Source organism: Rattus rattus, chromosome X (genome assembly GCF_011064425.1).
Source record: "Rattus rattus isolate New Zealand chromosome X, Rrattus_CSIRO_v1, whole genome shotgun sequence".
Classification (NCBI taxonomy): domain Eukaryota; kingdom Metazoa; phylum Chordata; class Mammalia; order Rodentia; family Muridae; genus Rattus; species Rattus rattus.
Genome location: NC_046172.1, coordinates 46,940,875 through 46,961,676, shown reverse-complemented (window position 1 = coordinate 46,961,676; position 20,802 = coordinate 46,940,875). Strand labels below are relative to the sequence as shown.

The 20,802-nt window shown below is 34.6% G+C and overlaps 1 protein-coding gene across 1 annotated transcript in view; it reads right to left on the bottom strand.

The window, feature by feature from the left end:
* Positions 1-16,503: 16,503 nt before the first annotated feature.
* Positions 16,504-20,802, bottom strand: part of LOC116887867 (interleukin-1 receptor accessory protein-like 1) — a 433,006-nt gene continuing 428,707 nt past the window's right edge. Inside the window, exon 5 of the mRNA XM_032889362.1 lies at positions 16,504-17,202. Within this exon, the coding sequence (XP_032745253.1) occupies positions 17,120-17,202 (83 nt within the window). The 3' untranslated portion in view covers positions 16,504-17,119. The remainder of the gene's footprint in view (positions 17,203-20,802) is intronic.

Here is a 20,802-nt window from a genome sequence, read left to right as displayed (position 1 = left end):
TCAAAACTCTCTAATAATTTGTTATGATATGCCCTAGCATTTGGAGAGAAATGCTTTTATGCCACTAAGGAGCATGCCACCAGCAAGTTTATTCTGTTAGGGGTCTTACCACTGCCAATGGCTTGGGCTTCCATATTACATTACCAAGTATGTCTTTATTTGGAGAAAAAATAGTGAACTTAATTTACAATAATTAAAACAAATACATGTGCTAATTCAAAAGCTGACTATCAAATAGAATAGAAAATTGTATTCTCTACTCAAGGACTAGCTTGATTATTATTCTAATAAATTTTGTGACTTATAGTCTAATCTAAGAAATTATTCGTACAGAACTTAATGATGTCAGTTTCCATTTTGATTTCAATATTATATTACTGTGCTATGAATACAAATATTTTGAATCTATTAGTTATTGGCATTTAGTCTGTAAATATGAGTCATTCTTCTTACATTTTTGCATTTCTGGTAATAGAACCTAGGGCCCAACACATGTCAATAAATCGTTGGTCTACTGAGCTACATCCTCTGTTCCTTTTTTTTTTTTTTTTTTTTTACAATTGGTGTATGTATCCTGATACAATGGAGCCTTGAAACTAGTAAATGTCACAACATAGGAAACATTGCAAATAACTTTCTTAAGTTAATGCAGCACGCATTTGCATAACAAAGCACCTCTATTTCTATGTAAAGCTTATCAAATTCTTCACCATGAAAGTAGATTTACAAACCATGGATAAGACCTACTCTAAATGTCATGAAATATCATGAGTCCAATTTAAATTATCAGTTAACATTAATTTTGATGAAATTGTTACAGGTTTTCTAAATGGGTAATTTACTAATTTCTACAGAGATTTTTATTTCAGATGCCCAAACAATCATTAGCTGGCCTTAAATTACTTGTCTATATATAGTCAGATAATTATATTCAGAAAAGAAAGTGTGCATCCTAAATTAACAAAGGCCATCTTTGTATATAGGGAATTAATAGTCACAGTAAATTGACAAGTCAATTATTAGTTTTATTTTGTCTATTTTAATCATGGAAATGAGAGCACTTGCTTTTGCTTGCTGTTTAAGTAGGGATTATAACTAGCTGCTTTTTAAGGAGTAAAAACGCTGATGAGCTAACTGACTGTTCTATCAGCTTTTTTCACATTAACTTTTGCAGCTCAAAAGACATTCTGTTCATGAACATTCTAAGTACTTCCATTTTCCTAAGTGTCTTGAAAAGAAATTTCATGCTTCAAGATCAGTGTAAGAAGAAAAGTGTCTGTTAAAATGTACTTGAGAGACCAGACATAAAAAAATTTGAATAAGAAACTAGGAGGCAATGATGAACAGAAGTAGATCTAAGAGACATGTAACGGAATAACAGGGGTGGGAGAGTGAAAAAAAATCTGAGAAACTGTTGATCTAAATGCTCATGTCCTTTTTATCATTTTCCCTTCAAAATCTAGTCACCACAATGGAATATTAGGAGGCAGAGCCATCAGAAAGTGATAAAGTCACAAGGGCCCCACATTTGCAAATAGGATTAATTCCCTTATAATCAAGGTCCCAGAGTGCTGCAGTTAGTTTATAATGCTGAAGGTCACAGACAGAAGGCTGTATCACTTGCAGACTGCCATCACCATGCCTGGAGTCTACTGGTGCCTTGATTTTAGGCTTTCTAATACTCAGAATAATGAAAAATAAATTTCTATTGTTCATGAATTACCCTATATAAGATATCTCTCTTAACAACTCAAACTGGTTAAGATAGAAATATTTTAAGGTCAAGTTGGTGCTCAACTGATTAATTTATAGATAAGCTATTTGATGAGCAACAGAATCTTTTAACAATGGAATAAAAAAGTCAAAATGACTGAGATTACTTTTTTTTTTTACTATTACACTTCAGCCTTAGATTTCAGAGGATGGATCACATTTGGCGCTCAACACCTGAAGTGAGAAGAAAACAACAACGAATACTCTCTTGTCTAGAAATGTGCTAAGAACTAGAGCACATAAACTTTGGGCAGTTTGTAACATGCAGGCATTATAGACACTGTAGGTTGTTAAAAAACAAAATAACACAACACATGAAATGCCTTGCAAATGTAAGATTCTTCCGAGTCAATGAGAAATTAGGGTCACTAATCAAGAAAAGCTGCATCCACAGATCCTGATTAAAGGACTCATTTAAATGATAGCTGACATTCAATCAGGGCTGAAACTGTAAAGAACAAAGTCATGTTTTCTCCTTAAGGAATAGGGAGTCCAGAATCAACTGAGATGATAATATAAATTCATTTTGAGGATGTATCTGCCCATTTATATCTTAATATATTTACTTACACTCTTAGGACTTAAACCTAGAGCCTCACTCATGCTAAACCACAAATTCAGCCTTTTTAGTTTGAGGATCAATTTCCTTCTCTCTCTGATGTCTGAGAAACATATGAATGCCCAGTTCATCTAGCATTCACTGAGGTTTAATACTCACTCATACACACACAAAAAAACCCACACTATCACTTACTCTTCTCACCTGCTGTACACTACAGAATAATGGAGTAAAGCACAATAAAACTGTTAGTATTTATTTTATTGCAATGAATGATTGAAGATTCTCCTTCATGGATGAGAGAGATGGATAGAGAACAGCTCAGGAGTCTAGCTAGAGAAGCCTAGCAATAAATCAAGTCCAGATTGAACAGAGGAGGAAGGATCAGCTGGATATTGAAGGTCACAATAGAGCAGTAGGTTGACTTTGGAGATATAAATAGGGGTTAACAGAACAGTTGCATTTCACAGTTCAGCTAGGAAACTGGTCAAGGGTTGAAAGTTAACTGGCACCTTGAGTTTAAGGGCACAGCTCTAAGGTTTAACCTAGTAAACATTACAGTTTTAGTGCCCTAAATGATAAATTGTTTTGCTGGCACCATTTGCTGCTTTGTGACTACATGTCTACCTTGTGTAAGAACTGGTTAAAACTGGATAGAAAAGGAATAGGGAGATATCAGACAGACGGACAGACAGAAAGACAGACACAAGAGTTTACATAGGATTTTAATCTCTGCTAACTTAGTCAGCAGAGAGACTCATAGAGAGAATCTTAGTGGCAGGAGAATCATAGAGTTAAGGGCAACCTACGATACAAGGTGAATTCCAATTTATTCTGAGTAATTTAGTGAAAATTTAGTGCCAGGAGAGGGAGAGGGAAAAGGGAGAGAGAGGGAGGGGGAGGGGAGAGGGGTAGGTGAGGGGAGAGAGGGTAAGGGGAGAGGGAGGTGGGTGAAGAAGAGAGAGAGAGAGAGAGAGAGAGAGAGAGAGAGAGAGAGAGAGAGAGAGAGAGAGAGAGCAAGAATTAGAGGGGATTGTGTGTGTGTGGGGTGTCTACTAGGGCTTGGTAATGATGTTTAATTCTGACTAGTGGTAATGTAGCCAGGAGAAAAGGCATCACAGAGGTGACATTGAGGTATGCATTAAAATGTGTGTACACAAGAATAAGAAAGGTATACACATGTGATCTTGATTATAGACAGTATATGCAAATTTATAGATTGGTGAAGGTCATGGTAAGGTTAGGAATGGTTGAACAATAATGTAAGTTTAACAGGGCTGTGAGTGAAACTAAGAGAATAAAAAATTTGGTCTGATTATGGAAGATCTTACTTTTATCTTCTAGAGAGCAGGTAAGTACATGCTGTTCATAGTAGAGGTTTTGGTATTATTCCTATTTATAAAGAGGACATTCTTATTAAATCAAACTGCAAATCTCACAAATGAACTCTTATATTTTTGCTGAAAACCTCAAAGCTTACTATAAAGAATTTTTCATTTCTGTTGACTCCACCCTCTACCCGATTCCCACAATAGGAATGGTGATGACCTTAAGTTCATAAAATCTACTACATGCAGGCTGTAATTGATAAGGGAAAGTTAGTCATTGGCCACTATCTTGGTACACCATTACAAGTAAACGAGGCAATGCAATTTCTCAAGTAAAGGGATTCAGGAGCAAAGATATATCCAGGGTGAAATTTTGTAGAGGAAAGGCTAGTAAAAGGCAGGCTTGGTAATGCAGGCCTGTAATCCTAACCAGTTGGTAGGCTGAGGCAAGAAATCAAGTTCAGTGCCTGTCTGGGTTACAAACAAAGTTCAAGGACACACTCATTAGGTTAATGAGATTGTGTACCTCACAGGCAATTACTTTAATTCTGGATATGTATTTTTAAAATTAAATTTAAAACTGTCTTCTCGAATGGTCAGCTAATGCTACTACTTTTAAGTGTGTGACAATAACATAATCATAACACCGTTGCTACCAGATTCCTAAAAAAATGTTTTGACCATTGGATTTTACCACCATAGTCCCTATATCATCTGAAGGGATGTTTCCTCTTCATGATTATCTTCATTTCTTCCTCTAGTTCTTTGGTTCTGAGAGATAGTTCTTATTACGCTATTTTGTCCATAGACCTTGTGAATAGATTTGTACCGTGCTCTAAACTGTGGCAGGATGGCTGACTTAGTAAGGGTTTGTATTCCTGCACAAAACATCATGACCAAGAAACAAGTTGGAGAGGAAAGGGTTTATTCAGCTTACACTTCCACATTGCTGTTCATCACCAAAGGAATTCAAGACAGGAACTCACTCAGGGCAGGAGCTTGGAGGCAGGAGCTGATGCAGAGGCAAGCGAAGGTGCTGCTTACTGAATTGCTTCCCCTGGCTTGCTCAACTTGTATTTTTATAGAATCCAGGACTACCAGCCCAGGGACAGCACCACTCACAATGGACTGTACCCTCCCCCTTGATCACTAACTGAGAAAATGCCTTACAGCTGGATCTCATGGAGACATTTCCTCAAGGGAGGATCCTTTCTCTGTGATAACTTCAGCTTTGTCAAGTTGACTCACAAAACCAGCCAGTACAATGGTGGATTCATATCCTATGATAGTCTTGGTGTACATTAATACTTTATATTACTTTAAATATAGATCCACAAAGAAACTATATTATGTAAACACTGGATATTTTCCAATCACAGGATCAGGTACTCAATCCACTTGACTAAAACTGTCAATATGTATGTGTTATTTGGCTTATATCCTTTTAAAGTGAATTTTAAGTCTCTTATATAGAACATATATATGTGTATATATTTACAGTCATATTAAAAAAATTATATTTTATGATACACACGGTATATATATGTATATATAAAATGTGTATAATATGTAAAATTATATAAAACACATATATAAATTATACACATATATCCTACATGAGGAATTTAAATTTGTTTAATATGAATTTGTACATACACACACATATATACATATACATATATAATCTAGATCCCCATCTTTCAACACTCTATTATATCTGATCTCATCTTATTCACTTGTATAAAATTGACTGATTCATATGCTGTCACTCCCATATTACAGACAATGTACTTTCCTCCAAAAATTATAGTTAACAACTGAGAACGTGTTTGATTTGCAACTGACATTAAGTTTAGGGTTAACAAATGGTATACTACATTGGACAGCGAAATCAGAGGAGTGAAGGTCTGGATCTGAGACACGTGTACCAAAATGGATGAAGTGCAGCAGTTGGGGAGATATCTGTCAATAAACTTCGTGCTTTGGGAGTTCAATTCCTAATATATACACTTTAACATGAGCATGACAATGTTTTCTTGTAATTTTAGTTCTGGGAGGCAGAGGCAAGGCAGAGATATGGAGCTCAGAGGTCAACCACCCTACCCTACTTGGTTAACTACCAGGTAGTGATACATCCTGTCTCAAATAAATGGTGGCTGGGACATTGATAATAACCCCTGACGTTGTGCTTTGGCTTCTACCCTTATACATGTATGTGCATCTATATGCACATACAAAAGGAAGGAATACCAGAATTTATTGCTGGGAGAAAGAAATGGTTTGTTTTCTATGAAAGAAAACTCACTCAAAATGCATCAAATGTCTATCTGGTTCTGCTCTCCTCAAATTATGGAAGATAATATAGATTGCATCTAAATTGATTAATTAAGTAGATACTTAATATGAAAAAAGAGAGACCCTGTGATAACTATTGTTTCTTATCTCACTTATTTTCTGATGTAAGCCCAATACTCTTAACATCTATATACTTGCACAAAAAATAGGCATAAAGTACTTATTGAATCTATAGCTTACTTCAGATTCTATAGCAATTTGCCAAAAAATGTATCTATAAATCAATCTAGATATCCCTATGGGATTTCAATCTTGAGTTAGACTTTCACATTCATGTTTCTGCCTATTATGTTGTTAGCTGACCTGTTCTTTCTTCACATCAGTTTACCTCTCTGCACAATAATAGTTCACCTTTTTAAAAATGATATTCTGCAGAAAGGAAAGAAGACAACATTATAGCCCTGCTTTCATTTTCCATGTGGTCAGCAACTCTCATGCTTTTGAAGTGATTTGTCACTTATGACACGGACACCAGGACACTGACTGTAAAGTATCAAAACCTGTCACATTTCAAATTTAAATTATCCAGTAGAGTTTAGTAAAACCCTTCTGTTACCTCTTCCCTTAGGTACACCAAATTGCAAACCAACGTTTACATACCCAACTATCTTCAGAAGCTCTAAATAAATACAATGAGAGATCACAGTGCCTAGTTTCAGTACAATGAAGTGAAAAATAATCCATTGATGAAGGCAGGAAGGAATGACTTATTCCTATCACCTCTAGTCCATCTTGAAGCAGCCAACCTGGAATTCTACAGTGGGAAAAATGAAGGGAATTAAGTTCCCAGCCTTTTTATCTGAAATCTAATACCAATCCTATCTCAGGAAACCCTAGTACTGGACAAAAGGCAAGGAAAAGAATGAGAAGGGAAAGAAAGGAAGAGGAAGAGAGGGCAGTAGAAAGGAAGGGGAGGGAAGGTGAGGGAAAGTGGGAAGGTTGGGGATGGAGGAGAGCAGAGAAGAGTAGAATAAAAAAGACAAAGGCATAGCTATCCATTGAAAGTCGGTAAATAATGAAAATTTTAAATTAACCTTTTTCCTAAAATAGCTAATTTTTAGGCATAAAAAGTCTCAGTTCTCCTCTCTCTAGGTTACTGATAACTTGATTTACTCCTTTATTTCATTTTGTATACTAAAGAGCAACCAAAAGAAAGAAATCCACAGTAGCAAGAATCGCTTTTGACTGAGCTTGTCTTTCATACTTAGTCATTGGTGTTTGCTCTGACACAATGTCATCACAAGCTGAAATAACACTAATACTTCTAATCAAAATATCATTTGTTTGATCTTGCAATATATAAGTCTATCACTTCCACTCTCTAGCTAAAAGGCTTAAGAAATCCCTTTGGATTGAAACATATTTTTCTTAGCAAAGGAAGTCTTTATTAATCATTACAAATAGACATGCACAAAATTATATATATATATATAATAATTTGTTGTGGAAAATTCTAAAGATAATATTAAAATTACTTATAACAGGTTGTGAATAATAATTAGAGTATTAGAGTATCTAGGAATAATATGATATAATTTTAGCTCAAATAATTTTGGTCAAAATAATACATTTTCCAGGAAGGATTTCAGGAAATCAATTAATTACAAAACCATAAATTTGCCAAGATAATGCCATTCTCATCTGAGAATGCATGTTCATCAGGACATTTTCTTTTAGAAAGGGAAACTAAAACATTTTCTGAATTTCTCCTAAAAATATCTCACAAGATATTTTTACTGAATATTTATAGCAATAATGACAGTTTTGCCTAGGACTGCAAGTACAATGTTTTTGGTATTGGCTTGATGTGCTCAATTCATCTTTTTTTCCTGGAGAACAATATATATCATTTCCTTGGGCAGGCAGTGGTGGCACATGCCTTTAATCCCAACCTCTGAGTTCAACTTGTTCTACAGAGGGAGTTCCCGGACAGCCAGGACTAAACGAAGAAAACCTGTCTCAAAAAACCAAACACAACAATGCCAAGCAACCAGAGCTTCCAGGGACTAAGCCACTACCTAAAGACTATACATGGACTGACCCTGGACTCTGACCTCATAGGTAACAATGAATATCCTAGTAAGAGCACCAGTGGAAGGGGGAAGCCCTGGGGTCCTGCTAAGACTGAACCCCCAGTGAACTAGACTGTCGGGGGAGGGCGGCAATGGGGGGAGGGGTGGGGAGGGAACACCCATAAGGAAGGGGAGGAAGGATGTTTGCCGGAAACCGGAAAGGGAATAACACCTTTTCAAAATGTACATAAAGAAATACTCAAGTTAATTAAAAAAAAACAAACAAACAAACACACACACACACACACACACGGTTTATATATACACATATACACACATATACATGTATATAATATATATATATATATATATATATATATATATATCCCCTTAATATCTTCCTATTCCAAGAGCTGCTAACTTTTTGTAAGTACAACTTTTAGCAGGGAAGTCCAAGAAAGTTCTTCTGCTTCTGTTAAACTAGAAACTCATTTGTCTGTGAGTTTGAGGAGGTAATTGGTCAGAAGAAGGTGGGGAAGGGGATGACTGACTCCTTTAGAGTCCTATACAACTTCACAGCTTTCTCATCTTCCCCACCAGAGGTGAAGTTACATTCCGATTTATTTCAAAACAGGTGAATTTTGCAAAACAAAACTCTACTAGATTTTTAATTTTTTTCTGTTATTCAATATTTTTAAAAAAAACTTTTTTGGACAATGTCTCTATTTACTTTCTTAATTATTTTTATGTTTTTGTGTATTGATATTTTGCCTGCATGTATGTCTGTGTGAGAGTGTCAGATCCTCTGGAACTGAAGTTACAAACAGCACCCATGTGGGTGCTGGGAACTGTACCTGATCCTCTGGGATGGCAGTCAGTGCTCTTAACCTCTGAGTATCACATCAGCCCCTTAGTTTCTTATTATACATTATAAATTGCTGGAGTGTTTAGGTTTTAAAACTGTATGGTTACTCTACATAGGGAGTATATGTTTAAAAATATTTGTGATAGTTTTGTTCATAAAGCTATAAGTTAAATCACATTACATAAATTTTTATATAAAAAAGGTAAAATGAGGTAATAAAATGATATAATGAAATAATGATATATGATATAATGATAATATGATATAATGATATAATGAAAAGAGCCATATAAATTTGTGAAAAATAAAAATATATTTTTCCTTTCAATAAAGAGTAATACATTGGGTGAATATGTGTGTGATGGTTTGTATATGCGTGGCCCAGGGAATGGCACTGTTACGAGGTATGGCCTTGTTGGAGTAGGTGTGGTCTTGTGGGTGTGTGCTTTAATACCCATGTTTTAGCTTCCTTGGAGCCAGTATTCTGCTAGCAGTCTTCAGATGACGATGTAGAACTCTCAGCTCCTCCTGCACCATGCCTGCCTGAATGCTGCCTTTTTCCTACCTTGATGATAATGGGCTGAAACTCTGACCCTGTAAGCCAGTCCCAATTATATGTTCTTATAATAGTTGCCTGGGTCATAGTTAACAGCAGTATAACCCTAACTAAGACAATGTGAAAGTGTTATTATATACATATATAGAAGTTTCCCAAGGAAACCCTTAACTTAGGACAACTAATAACAATATATTCTAATAAAAAGTAATCAGAACTTTCACCTGGTTAAGACTATGGATCATAAACTGCATTGGGGCACTCTGTTGGTTTGCATTTCAACAAAATGGAAGTAAGTAATTGAGCAAAATGGCCTCCAATACACATAACCCATGAAAACAATGCATTTTGACCTGATTAAATATGAGATGTTGTCATTATTTCAGTAGTATAGTTTACAATATCACTTTTCAGCTAATCAAATTAGAAGAAAATACCATTGGTTATGAAACTAATGAATAAAGTTTACTACTCTCTATTAGGAGGGAGACAGTTTCCACATTTTTCTACTGACAGACTAAAAGGAATATTGGTGATGATGGGTGGGTGATCCTTTGTCCAGGACAATGGCACTTGCAGTTTTAAATCAGTGAACCCCATCTTATGATAGTGTAAAAATCTGCATTACCACAGAGAGAAGTAATGAATACAATTATTCAATTACAAAAGGGTTCTCATATAAAATCATTCACCATAGAGTATCTTTAAATAGCATATTTCCCTTGTGAATATAAATCTTTCAGTGATCATTAGCTGCTTAAAAGAGACTGGGGGACAGAGACTCTTAAAACTGACATGTTAAGCCACTACTAATTAGAAATCAATCAAAAATGAAGGGAGCACTTCTTTGAAATGATGATGATTCAATTTACCCACAGATCAGTAGGAGCATACTTAGTTGGTAGAGTGAGGTTTGAGTGGAATGCTAAGTGTTTTAACATTATACCATAAAATACTGGAATATTCGTTTCATAACCACATTCACGCACAAGTTATTTTTTTTCATGGAGAGTCTGCATATAATTTAGTAGTTCTCATTTACTTAGCCAAAATTCAAGAGGAAATTTATGGATGAACATCTTTCGCTATATTCAAACTCTAAATGATGTGAGTCTTTTTATAGTCTCCCTTTTAATGGCCATCAGTCACATGGGGCATGCTTGCTCTTGTTCTGAAACCTTTTCCAATATTCTACGCTATAATATCCTTTTGATGGGTTTATTTCTCATAAATTGGCATTTACTTTGCAAATTCAGGAGCAGTTCTTGTTAACATAGGACACTCACTATATTTTTTCTTCTAGTGAACTTCAATAATTAGGAGTGATTTAGAAAGCTTCCTGATAGCAGTGATTCTCACAGGAAAAGAATGTTTTTACTTTTTTCAGTCAAACTGATATGACTAGCACAAAACCATTCATGAGAAGCTTGACAGGAAGAATGCTTTGATGCTTTCTTTATAAAATTAGTCTCAGTGTTTCTAGTCTTATGAAATACACCGGAATTCTATTCTTTTAGAATCATAATTTTAAACATACTTCATTTTCTTTTTGTTGCTCATATATAAACATTTTGTTGCACAGTGTCTAATAAACTTTTTTAAAATTTATGACTAGGGAACATGTTATTATTTTATAACTATGTACCTGGTATATAGTAATATATAATATATATGTATATATACACATATTGACAGAAATTATGATTAAGAAATAAAAAATGAAAGGTAAATCTATAGGCATATTTAATTGTAAAGATTTATATCCATGCGTTTTGTTAAGGGGAGATAGAACCTAATTGCAAAATAGTATCCAGCCTATCCAATGTAGCTTATATATGTTGCCATAGAATTGCATCCTGGAAAGTAGATAAGCATGAGCAAACACTGGTGTTCAAAGGACATATCAATACTCTATCTATTGCATGAAGATATTTCTACACTTAAAACTTAACACTTATTGATGACTTAATATATACCAGGAGATGATCTAGTCCTTTCTTGCATTATCTTGAATACATTCCCACAATGATTGTAAAGATGCCCTATTATTATAGTATCTATGTTTTAAAATTTTATTTATTAAACAAAAATCATACATGTATTCAATGTACCTTGGTCATATCCATCTCTCACTTACTACACCAAATCCTCCCAGGATCCTCCCCAGCTCACTGTAGGCAGTGACACCAGTGGGCTGATAGTCCTACTAGCTATCAGTAAAGCAGGTTGAGCAAGCCATGAGTAGCAAACTATGAGAAACAAGCCAGTAAACAACATCATTGCTCCATAAATTCAGTTCCTGCCTCTAAGTTCCTACCCTGAATTTCTGTTTTGATTTCTCTTAGAAGGAAAAATTGACCTTTTATTTTCCATGATGCTTTAGGTCATGGTGTCTTATCACAGCAGTAGAAACTATAACGAAGACAAAGATAAGGAATACATTGTCAGGCATTGCTGTTGCAAACCCAATCATGTGGTTTTGGGATGATGGTGGTGGCCTTTGGACTTTGATCAGTGAGTTATTCTGTGGGAGCCTGGAAGATAAGGCTGTTGAGAGCAATGCAGATGATAGAAGCCTGACTTGTGAAATTTTCAGTGGAAGTAAAGACTATGTAGGTCTTTATATATTTCGAATTAATAATCTGTGGTTCTGGTCAGCTCAAACTATGACTAAGAAGAAACCAAGGCCACTAAAGTGAAAGTGTTGCTCTTATGTCTAACAAACTTTATTTGAGAAAGTACAGTTAGGCTAATGTTTATGTATTTGTCAAGTGGGAAAAAATATTATTTTTTTACCAAAATGGAGAATTTGGATGTTATTGTTTTTTCTGTATAGAAAGAAAAGCAAACACCCAGTCAGTGTTCCTATCGATAGGAAGGAAAGTCACACTAGCATCATTTCACACTCTACTAATATATTATTAAAAATTGAAACAGTATACTAAGCCACTTTCAGATCTGCACACCAAATGTAATACCTAAACAATTGTTTTTTTCTGAGGTATTGATATTAAATTTCCCAACTTCAGAAATGAAAGAATTTTTTTCCAGTTAATTATAATAAAGTAGTAATCATAAAAAATGAATGCTTTGATTCAAGAGAATAACAACAGCTTTGCATACAGGCCTAAGAAACCTATAAAATCGAACTATTTTTCACTCCATAAGATAATTTTCTATAGTGTTTTATTTGAATTAAAACTAAACTATGTATTTTAACAAATATATTTCATATACCATATATAATAACATTTTACAACATATAAAACACAGCAGTAAAGCATATTTTAGCAATTAACTATATTAACAACCCAGTAAACTGAGATATGATTTCCATGACAAGAAATTTTTCCTACAAAATTATTGACTGGGAACTGTTATATATATTTTAGTCACTTTCTTTGAATTTCCCATAATTTAAAGTTTTGCACATTATAATAGGGTTAAACTAAGAAAGTAGTACCAATGTATAGTAGTGTAAAAACTTTATATATGTATGTGTCCATTTACCAAGAGTTTTGTACAAATCTAAGCTTTTTTGTCAATTGTTTTCCTTTAGGTATTAACATCTGGAAAGCCCTTGTTACATAGTCAAAAGCAAAAATATTTGCTTTTAAACACAGTTACTGTTTAAGTGAAGTTACTCAAGATAAATTAGAGTAGGTCTGGGCAGGTTCTTTAGCTCAAACTCCTCATCACATTGTCTTGTAGGAATATTGGAGGTGGAGGCCTTTTGTACTAGTCAAATCTGAGATGTAAATATAACGTCGCACACTATGTCAAAGCTAAGTTTGATTCCTACTCACTGAATCTCTGGTAACAATAGCAGATGCTATACTTTACCTCTCAAAGCTTCAAAGAACGGGTTCCTGGCCATGCAGACAGGACAGATCACTGAGCAGCAGAGCTCAAGCTCAACAAGTCAAGTGTACCTATTGATTCCTTGGACTACAACAGCCTGAGCTGGCTTCAGTTCCTGGATTGACCTTTCCAGTTCTAGAGTGTGGCCTCTAGGCTTCTTGCCCCTCTCCCTGAAAAATCTCTGTCCATATGTTTACTGATGTTTATGTGATTTAAAAAAGACAACTTTTTTTTAACATTTAGAAATAGCATACAGATGCCAATTGAAGCAGAAATTCCAGGCTGGCATCACACATTTATTGCAATTCAAACCTATTCTTTTGCTTATTTTATATGAATTTACCTTACATTTTGTCACTTTTCTTCCTAGGTTCTCTAGGTTTTGCTGCCGTTTGTTTCCTCAGTGACAACGTTTAAATGATTAATACCAGAAATTTCTTATTTGAGAAGGTGAAGTAATTAGAGCAGGACACACAGGGCCTCAGAAAGGAATGGTGGGTATGAGAACTGAATGTGGAGATGAGAGGAAATCCTCTGAATGAAATAGCTGTAGGCCATCTTCTAAGATCTTCTTAGTGTATGTGTCTGTGTATGTGAGAGAGGGAGAAGTAGAGTTTAGGTGTGGTATAAACACACAAATATGTGCAATTGCTAGTGCAAATGTGACTTTGTGAAAAAGATGCCAAGTGTCTTGCTTTATCACTCTTCAAGTTGTTGCACAGAGACAGGATCTCTCACTGAACCTGAGCTGAACTGTCTCCCAGCAAGGCCCAATGACTCCCTTGTCTCTTAGCTCCTAACAATTGCATAGACATTACCATACCTGCTTCTTCTCTGGGTGCTGAGGATTTCAACTCAAATGCTCATGATTACTCAACAGCTGCTGTTCCTCACAGGCAGATCTCAATATTTAGTTACCAGAGCTGATTGGATATATATTGGCTTCACCCAGAACATTAAACTTAGATGATCAAACACATAGCTGCACAGCTTTGTATAGCTCTAGATAGGTTTCTAATACCATACTCAAGACCTTTCTTATCAGCTTTTTAACCACTGACCTAAAAAACAAGGCCATATTTCAATTTACAGTTTGAGACTGAAACTTGAACTGATGGCCAATTATATTTTCTTGGAGATGGAGAAACTTCATTTGGAGAGAGGGAGAGAGGAGAGAGAGAGAGAGAGAGAGAGAGAGAGAGAGAGAGAGAGAGAGAGAGAGAGAGAGAGAGCTCATGACTAAAAACCGGTTACATAGGTCCTAATACTACTCAATGATACTGCACTTAGCCCCTGTTCATAGGATCTGAATGCCATATATTCAGACTTTTTGGACTGATAGCTTTCCTAATGAAGAATGGGCAAAATTAAAATCTTTACATAAATGAAAAGTCAAGTCGAAACGTTAAAAACTGGTACTCTTAGCTCTCTAGGATCCTTCAATAATAATTTTCAATTTCATTCCTTTTCTTTCAAAGGTTTACTAAGTACCCAAACATGATATAGGCAGAACCAGGTAACCCAGGCACACCTGGAACTCACACTCCTTTTACTTCCACCTCCAGAATGCTAAAATTTGAGGCATTGATGCCACCCATATCCCTTTTGGATAAGTTATTCAACCATTAGCAGTAAAAGGAAGATAGTTCTTTCAAATAAACTGTTACTCAAAGAGCCAAGCAGTTTCTATGTTCCTCCCTTTAGTAAATTATTTATGTGCTGAAAACAAGAATCAGAAAATATTATGAAATATTGAATAAAAAAATCAAAATTTCTGATTGAGGCCTTTAGTTCAATTGGTGGTTCAATAAAGCTCACGTTTCTTAGATTAGTGTCAATAAAGGAGTTAGTACTTTGTTAAAAGGTATTTCCATGTTTCTTCAAATGAATGCATAGAAAACCATTCCCCATTGCATAAGACCTTTTCAACTCAGTTTGATGTGGTTGGTTAGCTTTTATGAGTTCATTTAAGAAAAAGCAATATTAAAAAACAGCCTAACAAATTATTCCAATTTTGAATCGTAAGCGGTAAAGACCAATTTCATTCATTCAAAATTATGGATAATGAAAGGAAACCAACAGACAAGCATCAACCATAAATTTTTTAATGGTGTTGTCTACCTAATACTTACAATTAGAGACTTAAGATTGAATTTTGTTATATTTACTACAACTATCTGCTACTATCAGTCCTCTTTCTTCTTGTTCCAAGAATTTTATATAACTCCCGAGAACCTCATTTCTAGATGTGATTAGATGTGATTGAAAGATGTGATCAAGCATGGTAACTCATAAGACTTTTATATTTTAAGATGTATTTCTAAAATAACAATAAAGTATAATATATTAAATACACAAAAGATACAAATTTAGTTTATTTTCTTTATTTATGACCTTATGTTAATGCTATCTATAGTCTTTCATCTCAAAATAAACATCATATTACTTGTATGATAACATTAGTCCAGAAGGCTCAGATTTGCTATCAAAGCAGCATATTTACTTCCTTACCTGTATGTACCCTGCATATGTTTATCCTTTAAGTTACTAAGTAAAGCATTTCTAGTATTAGAAATTCAATGGTTCCCAAACATCACTGCATCTTTTGTGCAGCCTAAAGTGTGGTTGTTACTAGTAAAGGTCATCACATTTTTAATCTTTGTTTAAAAAACTGATTCACACTTTTTTTTCTAAATTTAGACTTAAGAATTAGTAGCTACATGGACAATAGATGCTTATTGGTTGTAAAAATTAAGTGCATTTTCATTCTTGAATGATTAATGTAAGAAGTTCCTTAACAGAATGAATGTATATATATCAAAGTATATGTTTGAAAATCTTTTAACTTAGTTACTAAAAGCAAATACATTTCTAAAAATCTTTGTTCTATGTATATCATCTATTTCTCTATCTTTATAGATCATTTGAAATAAACTTAAAATGTAAGAAAATATAATATAGTATATGTACTTTGATTAAGAGATTTGATACAACTGTATGTACCCAAATGAGACAAAAATTTCATACTTCCTCCAATACAAACATATTAAAATTCTAATGAGTATAGAATTTAATATTTACAGCAAATGTATTGTGTTCATGATCTCATGTCCAAATATACTAGTTTCTTTATCAAAGGTGACTTGCTTACATTTTGGTAATATATTATGAAAAATGTAATTAGCATAATACATAATACTTTCTTTTGGTATATTCACTACAACAAACTACTATGATAAACCTTTTTCTTTTGATTCAAGATTTTTCAAATTTTACCCAATTCCTTAGGAATACATGTTTGCAGAACTTACTGCAAGGTGTATACAAACATGAGCATTCATGAAAATTCAGCAGTATATTTCTAAATTATCAATAAGCAGCACTAAGAATCAAATCTCAGGTCTTGTACTACCAAACAAATGCTCTACCACAGAGGTATATCTCTTATTTAGATTACATTTTAACGTGTTTTTAAAATAATACTGACATTTATTTTGATGAACTTGCACCCTTTTCTCAATTTCAAAAATTGTAGTTTAATGTATTAGGGAGTATTTTATGTCAAACACTTCCATACTATTTTAAAACCAATTCAAACATTACAGTTTGAGGCTATAATATGCTATAATAATATCATTAAAATCTTAAGCTTATCTTCTTACCAACAATTGTTAAATATGATATGCATCATTTGGTTCCAAAGAATATGTTTCAGGGAACAATGTTTACAGTTTATAGTATAACTGTCATTTAGGCTTATTTAGCTATTGAAATATACTGGAGAAAGGCGCTTTAAGTAGAATTGAAAAATTACTCACCTAGTTGAGTCTCCTGAATTGTCAGTTTACTTTCCATGGGATACAAAAGTTTAGGTGGCTTATCAGTCAGAGGAGCTGAAAAAAACAAAATAATAACACAAAGACTTACAGTTATGATGCATGAATGAAAGAACACAGTTAAGTTTCTCAAACATTTTTGAAAGTAATGAGATTCGTCTTCTATGAAATAACTTCAAGCAAATCAAAAGATGTATTTTATAAAAGTAAAACATAAAGCATTTATATTGATACTCACATGACACTGTGAGTTAGAGAATCGGGATTAGTCAGTCCTTTAGAACTTATGACCATGTTTCCTAAATTGTACTTTGCTTTTTCTTTGGAAGGAGTGTTTTATACTTTGTGTTATGTGAAAGCTAAATGAAGACCTGAGAGAAGAGGTAAGACCACTACTTCTGCTCCTAGGGACCACCCTGGAGCCCCCAGGACACCTGGGACCAGAATTGACCAGGTCCCAGAGCTCTCCCCAGATCCTGTGGGGAGAGAGCTGGACTCTCAAAAGTGTGGACAATCCTGAGAACTCAGGGGAGACCACCACTTCTGCTCATATTCCTGTCCCAAGAGGAACTCACCTGGAGCCCTCTGGATACAGGAACCTAGGAGAAGACTGAAACAGGTTCCTTCTGGTTTCCACCTGTGCCTGGAGCTGACCCTGTGACTCAACTCTCTGTACCCAGATCCCACTGGGAAAAAGCTGGTCTCCAGGAGCACTGACACACACAGGCTTGTAGGAGTGTCAAGCTACTGTCAGAGACAGCAAGACCAGCTAACACCAAAGAAAACCAGATGGTGAGAGGCAAGTGCAGGAACTTAAGCAACAGAAACCAAGACTACTTGGCATCATCAGAGCCCAGTTATCCCACCAAAGCAAATACTGGACATCCAAACTTACTGGAAAAGCAAGATTTATATTTAAAATCACATCTCACAATGAGAATAGAGGACTTTAAGAAGCAGATAAATAACTCCCTTAAAGAAATACAGGACAACACAGGTAGACAAGTAGAAGCCCTTAAAGAGGAAACATAAAAATTCCTTAAAAATTATAGGAAAATACAACTAAACAGGTGAAGGAATTGAACAAAACCACACATGATTTAAAAATGGAAATAGAAACTATAAAGAAATCACAAAGGGAGACAACCCTGAAGATAGAAAACCTAGGAAAGAGATCAGGGATCGTAGATTCAAGCATCACTAACAGAATACAAGACATAGAAGAGAGAATATCAGTGGCAGAAGATACCATAGAAAACATTGACACAACCATCAAAGAAAATGTAAAATGCAAAAAGGTCCTAACCTAAAACATCCTGGAAATCCAGGACACAATGAGAAGATCAAATCTAAGAATAATAGGTATAGAAGAAAGTGAAGACTCCCAAATTAAAGGACCAGTAAATATCTTCAACAAAATTATAGAAAAAAACAGCCCTAACCTAAAGAAAGAGATGCCCATAAACATACAAGAAACCTACAAAAACTCCAAATAGATTAGACCAGAAAAGAAATTTATCATGTCACATAATAGTAAAAACAGTAAATGCACAAAACAAACAAATAATATTAAAAGCAGTAAGGGAAAATGCAAAGTAACATATAAAGGCAGACCTATTAGAGTTACATCAGACTTCTCACCAGAGACTGTGAAAACCAGATGATGCTTGGCAGATGTCATACAGACCCTAAGAGAACACACATGCTAGCCCAGGCTACTATATCCAGCAAAACTGTAAAGTAACATAGACAGAGAAACCAAGATATTCTATGACAAAATGAAATTTACACAATATCTTTCTATAAATCCAGCCCTACAAAGAATAATGAATGGAAAACCCCAACACAAATAAGGAAACTATACTCAGAAAAAGCAATAAATGATCTCCTGTAACAAACCAAAAGAAGCACACAAACCTAATTTCACCTCTAACCACAAAAATAACAGGAAAAAACAATCATTCTTCCTTAATATCTCTTAACATCAATGGACTCAATTCCTCGATAAAATGACATAGACTAACACACTGGAAAAATAAAGAGGACCCAGCATTCTGCTGCATACAGGAAGCATTCTGCTGCTTATAGGAAACATATCTCAGTGACAAAGACAGACACTACCTCAGAGTAAAAGGCTGGAAAACAAATTTCCATGCAATTATCCCAAGAAACAAGCTGGAGTAGCCATTCTAATATGCAATAAAATAAACTTTCAACCTAAGGTTACCAAAAAATAGGGAAAGACACTTCATATTCATCTAGGGAAAAATCTAATAAGATGAACTCTCAATTCTGAATATCTACGGTCCAAATGCAAGGACAACTAAATTTATAAAAGAAATCTTACTAAAGCTCAAAGCACACATTACTCTTCAAACACTAATAGTGGGGGAATTACCATACCTCTGAAATGGACAGGATCATGGAAACAGAAACTAAACAGACAGTGAAACTAAAAAATTTATGAACCAAATGGATTTAATAGATGTCTATAGAATATTTCATCCTAAACAAAGAATGAAAAGATTTCTTCTTAGCACCCTCATGGTTTCTTCTCGAAACTAGTCATATAATTGGTCACAAAACAGGCCTCAGCCAATATAAAAAGAGTCAAATAGTCTCATGCATCCCATCATATCACCATGGACTATGTCTGGGTTTCAATAACAAGAAAAACGACAGAAAGCCCACATTCACATGGAAGCTGAACAACACTGTACTCAATGATAACTTAGTCAAGGAAGAAACAAAGAAAGAAGTTAAAGACTTTTTAGATTTTAATGAAAATGAAGGAACAACATGCACACACTTATGGGACACAATGAAAGCAGTGTTTAGTGGAAAACTCATAGCTCTGACAAACTCATAGCCTCCAAAACAAAACAAAACAAAACAAAACAACCCCCCCAAATCAAAAACCAACCAACCAACCAAACAAAAACCTGGAGAGAGCATACACTAGCAGCTTGACAGCACCCCTAAAAGCTCCAGAACAAAAGGAAGTAAGTACACCCAAAAGGCATAGATGGCAGGAAATAATCAATCTCAGAGCTGAAATCAACCATGTAGAAACAAAAAGACCTATACAAAGAATCAACAAAAACAGGAGCTGGTACTTTGAGAAAAATCAACAAGATAGATAAACTCTTAGCCAGACTAACCAGAGGACACAGAGACAGTATGCAAACTAACAAAATCACAAGTGAAAAGTCAGACATAAGAACAGAAACTGAGGAAATACAAAAAAATATCAGATCCTACTACAAAAGCCTATATTTGACAAAACTAGAAAATCTGGATGAAATGGACAATTTTCTAGATAGATACCAAGTACCAAAGTTACATCAGGATAAGATAAACCATTTAAACAGTCCCATAACTCCTAAAGAAATAGAAGCAATTATTATAAGTCTCTGAATGAAAAAAGGCCAGGATCAGATGGGTTTAGTGGAAAATTCTTCATAGAAAACCTAATACCAATGTCCAAACTATTCCGTAAAATAGAAACAGAAGGAATACTACTACCCAATTCTTTTTATGAAGCCACAATTACGTTTATACCTAAGCCACAGAAAGACCCAACAAAGAAGACCTTCAGAACAATTTCTCTTATGAATATTGACTCAAAAATACCCAATATAATTCTCACAAACCGAA